The 12200-nt window shown below is 38.8% G+C and overlaps 2 protein-coding genes across 2 annotated transcripts; both read left to right on the top strand.

The window, feature by feature from the left end:
- The first annotated feature begins 776 nt into the window (after positions 1-776).
- On the top strand, positions 777-7296 carry LOC134660842 (uncharacterized). Its single transcript, XM_063516688.1, has 5 exons — positions 777-859; positions 1357-1581; positions 2632-2764; positions 3180-3307; positions 7116-7296. The coding sequence occupies exons 1-5, from the start codon at positions 852-854 to the stop codon at positions 7249-7251; spliced, it is 630 nt and encodes a 209-aa protein (XP_063372758.1). The 5' UTR covers positions 777-851; the 3' UTR covers positions 7252-7296.
- A 2100-nt stretch (positions 7297-9396) lies between these two features.
- Positions 9397-11391, top strand: LOC134661025 (uncharacterized). Its single transcript, XM_063516926.1, has 3 exons — positions 9397-9482; positions 9976-10174; positions 11143-11391. The coding sequence occupies exons 1-3, from the start codon at positions 9445-9447 to the stop codon at positions 11380-11382; spliced, it is 477 nt and encodes a 158-aa protein (XP_063372996.1). The 5' UTR covers positions 9397-9444; the 3' UTR covers positions 11383-11391.
- Positions 11392-12200: the final 809 nt, after the last annotated feature.

The raw sequence follows: 12200 nt of genomic DNA on the forward strand, positions 1-12200 counted from the left end.
ACACTTTTCTCTTCTAGGACACTAATTTTAACTTTTTTTATGATTTTTTTAACTTAATAATATTATTAAGTTAAAAAAATCATAAAAAAAGTTAAAATTAGTGTTTGTATGTTTAAAGATATCTTTAAACATACAAATTGCCTCATAGGTGATGTGACAAGTAGTATGTATCACATGGTCAACATTAATTCCATCTTAGGCTTAACACACTTGAATTCCTCACTACGCTCAGGATTCTACTTTAGAATCCCTCGCTACTCTCTGGATTCTATTATTGAATCCTTCGCTTCGTTTAGGGATCAATGTACGCCCTCGCCGTAAATAAGTAATTTTGCTCCCTTGTGACACAATCTACTATTTTTACTAAAAAGTCTTTCTATGTAATGTATGTATCTAAGAGTAAAGTAAGTGATAAGTATGTAGCAAAATTTTTGTTTCTTTATTAGTGATGTGCTGATGTTATAGTTAGCGATGTTCTACCGCCAGAGTGCAGCACTAGCGCCTATCGTATACCATAGAGTAACTTGTACATACTGTGCCTTAAACGGTTTTGACAACATAGGAAATTAGTAATGGCTAAGCATAATTGAAAAGAAAAAAAACTGATCTTTCAAGTAATTTGTCATTACATGGTCATTACCTACTAGACAAGTGAGCGGCTAACATTGCCGCATTGTATTTCATTATTGGGTGGGTAAGGTATTTTTTCACAAATAGACTCCATAGGATTTCTATATGAATTATTTTTAAAATAAAAACAAAAATGATAAAAACAGAAAAATGATTAAAGCGCATACGTAGTCGTACTGCGTCGCGTTGTAAGGAAATACCATAGCATAGAACCTCAGAAAATGTCAAGGTATGTTCATTAAAATATGTATAAAAATATGGATTCTTTGTCAGTGTCGCTTAATGGTATGTTATGTAGCCCATAACACCTAGAGTTTGCATTCAAACGATTATGTAGCGAGTAAATGTAGTGCCAATATAAACGTCATATTTTATCCTTTACCCTTCGAGTAAATATGCTTATAAGTATGCTTAATAATTAATATATCTATATGTATTTTGGTAACTCGTAATGACTTGACCCACGCGATATAGACCATGCCTAGTGCGGGTTTCACTGATATTTGCTTTTGTTAAATTACCTACTATGTTAAATAAAGATTTTTTTTGAAACTTTTATGGCGGCAATTTCACACTGTCATTTGTTGACCTTGGACCGTCTATGTAATCTCTTAACAAACAACTTCATGATTATATTTATCTATCATATCTCTGGCCAGCCAGCCCCAGTCTCTCAGCCACTTTCAATGATGCACTGGGTGCACTCTTACGCCGTTTTGTGTGCAGTTGCTGCAAGTGCGAGAGTCAGGGCCGCGACGGCAGCGGCCCCGGCGGCCTGCCGCTGATCTGCCTGGTGCCCCGCGATGGCCCCGGCCCGGCCCAGACCGGTGCCTCCAAACCTTCAACCCCTAGTCCCTCCGGAAACAAAGGCGACTTCCAGCTGCTTGATGAAGATTACATTAAGAAAAACTTTAAGCTGCCGCCGAGGGCGCTATATTTGGATCCGTTCAGGTAATAAAGGAGCTAAGTATAAGTACCTATTGTAACTTTAAAATTTCAAACTAATAATCCGATTAAGTTTAAGATAAAATGACTATTACGAGCGGTCTGGCCTAGTGGGTAGTGACCCTGCCTGTGAAGCGGCGGTCCTGGGTTCGAATCCCAGTAAGGACATTTATTTGTGTGATGAGCACAGATACGTACCTATTTGTTCCTGAGTCATGGTTGTTTTCTATGTATTTAAGTATTTGTATATTATATATATCGTTGTCTGAGTACCCACAACACAAGCCTTCTTGAGCTTACTGTGGGGCTTAGTCAATTTGTGTAAAAATGTCCTATAATATTTATTTATTTATTAGGGCATAAATCTTAAACGATCTTTCTCGAGGATATTCGTACATCGATGCATGAAATAATAATAGTTTTTATTATAAGTAAATACTACTTAAGTTCTGTTGAAATCGAAATCTAGGAGTAGTGTTGGTAGGAAACTCGAGTCCTTTGAGTCTGAATTTGAAAAACTCACCTCTTTTTTACGAGACTCGGCGCATGCTCGGCGCTTAAGAAACTTCTGAGTGTTGTTTTAAGTCCCGAGTCGAGTCCTTTGTTGAGTCTTTCTTAAAAGCAACTCGAAATAACTCGAGCCTCCGAGTAAAGACTCCATCAACAATTTTATAGGTTTTCTTAAGTAACAGTAAAGAAATTAGGCATTATTGTATGATTTGTGTACCTACCTAACCCACGAATTTTTCATAAACACAATGCATTTCGAAATTGTTTGTAAAACATCGAGGGTTTTGTCAAAAGCACTCAAAACTCTACAAAAGACTCGGATCTATAACAAGTAGATAAGAACTCGAGTTTAGACTTAATTATAATATTATAAGAGTCTGAAAAGCTGAGTCGAGTCTTGAAGCAGAGGACTAGAATCTTACTTACTTACCAACACTATCTAGAAGTCCTTCACTTACACTGCATTGAACTTCTCTGTGTAAATTAAAATTCATGTAACATTATTGCACATGTACATATAACATACCTACTTATGTTATATTTTAGGAAACCTCTTATCACGTTTCCAATCAGCGGCCAGCCCAAGAACTTCAACATGGCACGGAAGACTAAAATCAATCAAATGATTTTGGATGGATTTTTAGACCCATGCGAGGCTATATCGGCTCCTAGTGTATTTGTAAGTACACTCAACCAAATGGAACTTTGGGTTGCCTATGATTCAAATCATATTATGTAGAATTATCAGATGAATGGTTAATACAGTACCTAATGGTTATTCCGAGTTGAACTCACGTCTGCGACCGGGAATCGGGGATCCCAGCTTAAATACAGTCGCCATCAGATATATTGGAGCGGCCGAGGTGCAATGGGGTGCGAGGTACAATGTGAATGAAATTGAACTAAATGATAGATCATTGTCATAGTGAAACTCTTTCACGTCAACTTGTACATTTGCATTTATAATCATTTTGTCCGATTTTGGCTTGTATTTTTTGTGCAATTTAAAAATCGTTCATTTCCGAATAAATATTCACTTGGATACAGATGGATGGATCGACCAAATTAATGTATAATTCTTATTCGTAACCCAGCCTTACGCAACATCGGATGCTGAGAAACGCAAAGCAGCAGAAGACGACGAAGAAATCATCTACATCTTGCAACTGCCAGATATAGAATCTCGCTGCCCTGTGCATAAACAGACTATACGAACTCCCAGGTAATGTACCTACAGACCTACATATTATGGCTCCTCTACACGATGGGCCAGCGCCGGCCACTCCAAGGGACGCATTTATGCGTTAGAGGGAGCAAGTGATATTGATATTGATATCTCATTCTGCCGTATAGCTGCGTCAGCCGTATAGCTGCCGTATAGGAGCCATTACGACAATCCACTCCGATCGTAGGATGACGGCACCTTAAGGTGCCGTAAGCTCAACCAGCAGTTTCTGAAACATTGTCGCGGTTTTTATATCATAACACGGTTGCCAAAAAAATATGAACTTCATCGAATCGAATGTAACAATTTTTTTTAAGTTAATAATATGATTAATTCTTTTAAATCTGCGCAACATTCTGTTTGATCGAACTTGTCGTTTTTTTTAATGGGCACTATGTTCAGAAAAAGGAGCTTTTAAAAAGTCGTAGTGCTTTTTTGGATCACAATAAGACTGCCATAAATTTAATTAGCAAATTTGAGGCCTTTATCAAGGGATCGATTAGACAACTGAGTTTTTGATTTTCGCTCGATAAAAAAAATCACGAACATACCTAGGTCTAAAAACTAACTACTTACATATACTTTGTAACAAATTATGCACAAAAGCTAAATTCGTTGTTCTAAAAATCGGCAATATCATGTTTGAGGGAACGTATCGATTACTTTTTAGGGTTCCGTACCTCAAAAATCATAGAAATGTGCAGTAAAACGTGAGTCGTACGTACTTCATGTACGGAACCCTTGGAACGCCAGTCCGACTCGCACTTGGCCGGTTTTTTATATTAAGACGTACAAAACCTTCATGTCCGCCATTTAAAAAATGTCAAAATTCATCAGAATCAGCAAAAAAATAATTTACTCGCATCACTAGAATCGGTTGAGAAAGGAGACTTGTAGAGGAGAACAGTCGGGCAGAACGCTACGACATCCGAAAGCATTATGCCCAAGCAGAAACAATAATGCTGCACCTCTTAGCCCTGCACAATAGGTTGACTTGACGAAAGATAGCAAACAGGGGTAGATGCAAATATTGCGCATTTTAAAGTCATTATTTTATATTTTATGCTTATAATATGTAGGTACACTTTCAAAGTTTAAAATAAAATGATTATGCATCTCTTACATTTAGAATTTGACACCATATCCTTTTGGGTAGTCATTGCCATCTAGCTGCAACATAAGATATCAGCAACAATACAGCAAGCTTGCCTGATTCGCGTTTGTACGGGACGGCCATCTACCGGACGATTTTCAGTCTACTACGGCACGTTGTCCCCCAATAGGGTATTCACTAATAGAAGAACCCTCTTGATAATTAATGCGCAATATTCAACGTAGATGGCACTACAATCGTTTTGCTTTCAACTTTCGTGAGTTCCAGTTAGGGTTCTGAATAAAGAAAAATAAAAATAATACCTTCATAACACTTATTTAAGGTAGGATTATAAGTACCTACCTAGACTACGATACGAAATTATACACGGTACACTCACGGTTAGATTAGAGACACTCGCGTTCATACAGAGACACTAGTCTAATCTTACCTTAATCTTAAAATACTTATAAATATTTTTCTATAATTTTTCCATAATAGATATATTGCATAGATATATATTGTAAGTAATATTTCATGTAATATATAACGCCAAACGCGTTATTTAACGGAAAGCAGAAAACAAACCAACTATAGTCATATATAGTGTAGGTAATACAATGTAGCAAAACTTTTACACCGCGAGCCAGCACTGCCAGCAACAGAAGGCCTACTGCAAATCTAAAACTATTTTTTATTTTGCTGCGGTTCTTCAACCCACGATTTTACATCTTCCTTAACCACATAAGTATCGCTCGGGAAGCTATTAGCTATGCCCAACAATATTTGCACCTGGCTTCAGTGCCGGATTTGCCCTAATAGGACCAGTAGGCCTAGGGCGGCGAGATATTAGGGGCGGCAGTCTAGGTATACGACGGGTGCTGAGAAAGGGGCAGCTAGTCAGGGCCGGATTAACCCTAAGGCAGAGTAGGCAACTGCCTATGGGCCCCGCCTCGGCTAGGGGGCCACGGCGGCCCCGCGCGCGCCAAAAAAAATGTGTTTCATATGGCCAAAATTCATAAATATTTTTTTATGGTACCTACTTATACCTAATGTCCAATATCAGTTTCTCAGACACACAATCATCAACATCAAATGATTATGTAAATTATGTTAATTTATAGCTTTTAAAGTCTGTAAATCGAGCTCGAATTTCAGGCTCCCGAGGGCCTAAAACCTCATTAATGAAACTTCGGCCCTTCGAGTAACTCTTGTATGACACATATATTATTGTTGAGTAACATTTGACGATTGGTTCGTATCAGAGCGCTGGTTTCTTACAGCTCGACCTTCGGCGTCGCTTTTTAACAAATATAAACATTGATTTCAGAGGTCGCAGGTTCGAACCCCGGCTCGTACCAATGAGTTTTTCGGAACTTGTGTACGAAATATCATTTGATATTTACCAGTCGCTTTTCGGTGAAGGAAAACATTGTGAGGAAACCGGACTAATCCCAATACGGGCCTAGTTTACCCTCTGGGTTGGAAGGTCAGATGGCGCTTTCGTAAAAACTAGTGCCCACGCCAATCACTGGGATTAGTTGCCAAGCGGACCCCAGGCTCCCATCAGCCGTGGCAAAATGCCGGGACAACGCGAGGAAGATGATAAACATTGATTTCAGAAGCTTAGCCTTTTGCCTCGCATGAAAGCTCACCTCGCTGGTTATAAGTACGCTTCGGGCTTGTTAAGTATGTGGAGATTGCTGAGCTCGACCTTCAGCCTCACTTTTTACCTCAATTTTTGTTTCGTCTACCAAATCTCTTCTTCAGCTTAGCCTTTGGCCTCGCTGCGCCAAGCTCGGCCTGCGGTTCGCTTTTTAATCAATGGACATTGGTTGGCGTCTGTGATCTAGCTGAGCTTATCCTGAAGCACGGCTTTGACCTCGCATGAAAGCTCGCCTCACTGGGTAACTTCGGATTTTTAGGCTTTTTTAACACGCTTTCACAATTTTTTCACAAAAAATTTCGCGCTCGCTGCGCTTGCGATTTTTATTGCTTTTCCAATTTACCCTGTACTTACATGCTAGTTTGACTGGTTAATAAATAATCATTTAAACACATGTAAAATATTTATTATTAGGTTAATTTTAATCATGCGGCTCGTATGGTCGGACAATCGCTGTTCAGCCTCGCAAAATATTTAACTACTAATTGAGAAAAAAGAGCTCTCCCCACACTGGACGCAAGGAGGAATCGGCAAAAACTAATATAAAAAGCTTTTATGTCCACGCAAGAGCGAAAAAGACATCGTTCGGCATGTTCGGATCGGCTCAACCGACACCTGAAGGTTGAAATTAAAACCGCAAACTTACTTCCCTGTACTGAACAACTGAACTTACATAAGAATTAATTAATTGAATTAATTGTAAGGGGGCCCCGAGCATTGCACTGCCTAGGGGCCCCGACATCCTTAATCCGGCCCTGCAGCTAGTACGTATAGCTAGTACTTTTACTACAGTCCGTAAATCCGAATCCGAGTCTACTGGCAGTTATTATTAATTTATGATACATATTAGTGCCTACATAATATGTATTATACACAGTGCAATAATAAAGAAGTAAATTAAATTCTATCGTGATTAAAGCTTTATCGAAACTTATACATACCTATACCCGAAACTTATATTACTTAAACTTGTATACTTAAGTTTTCATAATCACTCGATTTTTGTTTTTGATCATTCATCGTCATTGACCTCACATTTTTTTTAGGTTTATTTGGCATTCTTGCAAGAAATCAAAGAAAGCAGATGATGGTCAGATGAAAGCCGGCGGCGGACCTATGAACAAACCAAAGCCTTGGTTACTTAGCAGACACACAGACTTCGATCTACTATCCCAATGGTAGTCATTTGTGAAAAAATGCAAATAAATAAGCAATGACACGTAAAAATGTTTTATTATTATTGTAAGTTCATCTACTCGTATTATTTTGGAATAGGTATTCCTACTCAGAATAATCAGCGCCATTGATGCCACTGAAAGTTACGCAGCACAGAGTTTTATTAACGGTTTACAAAGGTGGTACGGACAAGTACGAATCATATACGATTATACATTTCATTTTTTTGGTTTCATAAGATCATCAGTAATAGGTAGTTACTGTTTTCTTTTCTAATGCTAAAAAAAACCAACTATGTACAAAGAGAACAGATCTGGGAGACCGAGCTTTGCTCGGAAAACATATAAAAACTCAAAAATGCGCGTTTTCCCAGAGATAATAATGAATACCTAGGTAGATCGATTTTTCGCCCCCGAAAACCTCCATATAGCCAATTTCATCGAAATCGTTAGAGCCGTTTCCTAGCCGAGCCGATATTATATATAAATATCTGGGTGACCGAGCTTCGCTCGGAAAACATATAAAAACTCGAAAACGCGCGTTTTCCCAGAGATAAGACCTAGCTAGATCGATTTTTCGCCCCCGAAAACCCCCATATACCAAATTACTAGGTTAATTAATAGGTACCTATGTGTTAAAATTGTTAAACATGATGGTGGATGGACATGATGGTGTCGTCAACGCCATCTAGCCGAGCATAGGCCATAGGTGTGTGCGCCATCTATCCGAGAATGACTTTTTCTTAATTTCTGGCATGTTTTTTTCCTTAGATTTTATTCATCTTATACGGAGTTAGGTACATTTGTCTTTGCTATGTGTAAAACGGTATGAAATGTCCACTGTAAAGTAAACCCTAATTGGCTCAACAATTGAAAAGATGTTTACAAAAACAACATAACTGCTTAGAACGGTTGACACTTTTTTAAGAACATTGTTAATCGTTTCAGGTGTCAACCAGTGTAGTCAGTTATGTTGTTTTTGTAAACATCCCTTCAATTAAAGTCCGTGACTGTACATTGCCTGTACAGTCAAGGTATTAAATAAAGACTCGGACAAACTGCCGACAACATGTACACATTACCTTTATGTAGGTACCTATTGTCACCTATTGTATGGGCAATAAGATCGTGTACATATATTTTTGGCACTTTGTCCGTGTCGATATTTAAATACCTTGACTTAACTGTGCACCAAAGGTAGGTACGATAGTCCTAGCGGTACACCCCGAAATTCAATAAAATGCTGCAAATGGTGTTAAAAGTATGAAAATCGGTAAGTACGATTGATCTTTAGACCATTTGACCCGTAGCGTCAAAAACAAAAGGAGAGGAGTTATGACGTCATCTTTTTTTTATTACCTATTAAAAAAAATTGTTCAGAGACCTTTCGTGTGTGGTATTAAACAAAAGGGCTTTATGAGCCGATCTAAAAAAATATCTGGGAGACCGAGATTTGCTTGGAAAACATTAAAATACAAAAACGGCGCGTTTTCCCAGAGATAAGGCCTAAAATCGATTTTTCACCCTCGAAAACCCCCATATTTCCACCACGATACAACCGGCTGACTATTTTTTTTATTCTCAGTAACATCTCAACAATCTTCCGACAAAGTTTAAATCGGGAGGCGATGACTTAAGTTATTTAGTTTTTCTACGTGTTTTTAGTTGTTACGTTACTCAACCCACCAACAGAGCGGCAGCTGACGTCCTTGAAATGAGCTTTCAACACATCGACCTTAACCACATTACGAGGTTTCACCCAGGATGCTATTGGTCACAGAAAATCTGTTACTGGCGCGCGGTCTATCTGCTGCTGCCTCCAACAGTATATTAGGTACCTACGCACGGTAGGTAATACTACTCACATCTACAATGTAAGCGAGCGTCATTCATTAGTTCTAGACCTGTACAGAAAGAGACTAGTAAAAATACTAGGTATTTTACTAGAATACCAATAATACCTATTATAAGAAATGGCAAACCAACCCTATCTTTTTTTAAAGAATATCACCTTTTTATTATCACTTTATGAGTTATGAGATATTCAAACTATTTAGTTTACTATTCAAATATCACATGACACAAAAAAAATCAGTTATTAAAGGAAAATTACATAAAATTTGTAGTTCGTCATCGAAAATTTAAAAATTGTTATTAATTAAAACGTTGAAATAAAAATCCTCTGCTTTTTAACCTCATAATGGCGACAAAAGAACTGTTAGGGAAACTTGCAGATATGTAAGTATGAATTTCTTAGGTACTTTACTACTTGCTCAACATTGCATACCACGCCAAACAAAAAAAGAGTTATTCTCTAAGAACGAGATACTGTTTGTTCCAGTCAGGCAATGTTATGGCCAGGCAATGTTCCGGGGGTTTACAGTATTACGGTACATTTCTATGCCCACATTATCAAGTGGGGTGGAGTTCTGTCAATGAAACGGCTGTATCTGAAAAGTTTGGCTGGCCTGTCACTTTTACCTACACCGATGAACACCTGAAAAAAGACGCCTGGATCTAGTAAACTAGACAGGTTCCGTTATTCTTGAAATCATTGACCATTTTCTGGGGTTAGCTCGTATAGGTTATAGGTACTACTACTACTAAAGTCAAGACGCTCAGCACAAAGAAATTCAATGGAGGCGGCTCAATGAACGAAATACTTCGTGCTTAGCGTTTATTTTAGACCATTCATCGAGAATATTAACTGTGACACTTTTTTTGGCGGCAGACCATTGGCAAAACCTGGGTTTGAGGCTCTGGATATGACTGCGCCAGTGTTAGTATCGTTAAACCCAGATGGCAATTGGCAGAAAAGTAAACCAGACTGTTTAGACGAGGAACAATTGAAAACTGTAGTGGCACACTTAGTCAAGTCTAAAGCTGTATCCGCAGCTCAAAGCTATTGCAGCCAGTGCGCTGCTGAAAAGGTAAGTGATATTTTTTGCGGACCCCTTACTGTTTTATTAGACTAATCACATACGTTTCACGCGAACACTTGTATTAAGTAATTCAGTAAATATTAGGTATTGAGTCCTTAATGGCCATACACTGGTTTCATACAATTTACTTGTGTCATCATCTTCCTCGCGTTGTCCCGGCATTTTGCCACGGCTCATGGGAGCTGGGGTCCGCTTCAGAATCAGAATCAGAATTATTTTATTTACCAGAATACTTAACAACAACATGGATGCTAAGGTACAGTAGGTGATAAAGTATACAGTCGGCGAACGACAACTTGGCAACTATTTAATCCCAAGAATTGGCATAGGCACTAGCTTTTACGAAAGCGACTGCCATCTGACCTGTCAACCCAGAGGCACAGAATAAGTAATAGTATTATAAGAGGGTAAACTATAGGCCTTATTGGGATTGGTCCGGTTTCCTCGCGATGTTTTCCTTCACCGAAAAGCGACTGGTATAGGTATAAATAAAATATCAAATGATATTTCGTACACATAAGTTCCGAAAAACTCATTGATCTCTCACGAGCCGGGGTTTGAACCCCCGACCTCTGGATTGCAAGTCGCACGCTCTTTACCGCTAGGCCATCAGCGCTCGAGACTTTACATAATGAATGTCATTTGGACGGCGAATTTTACCTAGTACCTATTTGAGAAACAAAGATGGCTGTAGTAGGTAGTGTAGGTGTAGTTATCAAAAGTAGTTTTTGGACCACTTTACAGGTATAGCCTGACCAGTAATATATGATAATTGTCAAGAGGGCGCTGTTATTCTCATGTATAGGGTGACAATTCAATGTAGTATGAAAAAATTAGTTCCAGTGAAATTCCGCAACATGGCGCACCCTCAATAGATCCTGGTTCACCTATACCTATACCTACACACTATTAGGTATTTGTATAATTTCTAATATCCTTTCAATTTTAATATATAGACAGACGGAGGTGCGTCTAACTACGTGCCGGTCATAATGATGCCACTCTATCCAGCTGACCAATGCCCATTCGATATGAATTGTGAAATCCAGAAAATGAAAGAATCAGAACCTAAGAAAAAAACGAAAGCTAAGGCTGTCGCTCAAGCGGAAAAGGATGACAAAGATGCTAAAAAGAAAAAGAAACGGGGATTTGTAATGCAGCGGCTCAATGATTTCGATTTGCTTTCACAGTGGTAATTTTTGTATGGTGTTACTTATTGGTGTTGTCATGTTGGTATGCCATATGAAAATGTTCAGGAGTTACGAAATAAAGTTTCTATGTTTCATCTTTTCAATGCTTCTGATCGTCATCTTCTTCCTAGGACAGCAACTTTTACTATGGGACCAACCCCGAAAACGCGGGAAAAAAAATTGGATGTTTCATACATTTTGCTGGTCTGATGTTGAAATTTCCTATGGGAGAGTCAACCGACAGCCGCGGGCTGGAGGGAATTAAAGACTCGCGTTTACAATATTCTTACCCCCGTAGTTACACACAGTGTTTTTCATCACACTTGCGAAGAAAAACCTAAATGTCTAAAGATCGGTTTTCCTAGGATAGCGGTGCCGTCATATAGCGGCCGTCTCCATACTAAATAATACGGCTAAATATGGATGTCGTAGTATTTGTATGGAGACGGCCGCTATATGACGGCACCGCTATCGGAGGAAACCAAAGCATAACTAAACTATTACATTACATATTAGTTTACTTAACCTTTAGCTTACGGAATTATGAATCCGGCTACCACGTGACAGGCATAGCCTAGTGTAGTGTGGGACCATGACATTGATAATTGTTAATAAGGTTTTTTCTTTTAAATAAATATTATTATTTTTCTTATTTATATTGAAGTGAAAACTTCTTTAGCGGCGCTGTGCACTTTTTGTGAAGGGAAACAATTTTATAGGCGGATTAGACTCTCGCGCGAGCCACGAGACGAGCCGCGAGCCGCGCCACAAGACGCGAGTGTAAGCGGTGGCTCGCGGCTCGTCTCGTGGCTCGCAAGCTCGTC

This window comes from Cydia amplana, chromosome Z, assembly GCF_948474715.1.
Source record: "Cydia amplana chromosome Z, ilCydAmpl1.1, whole genome shotgun sequence".
In the NCBI taxonomy this organism is placed as follows: Eukaryota; Metazoa; Arthropoda; class Insecta; order Lepidoptera; family Tortricidae; genus Cydia; species Cydia amplana.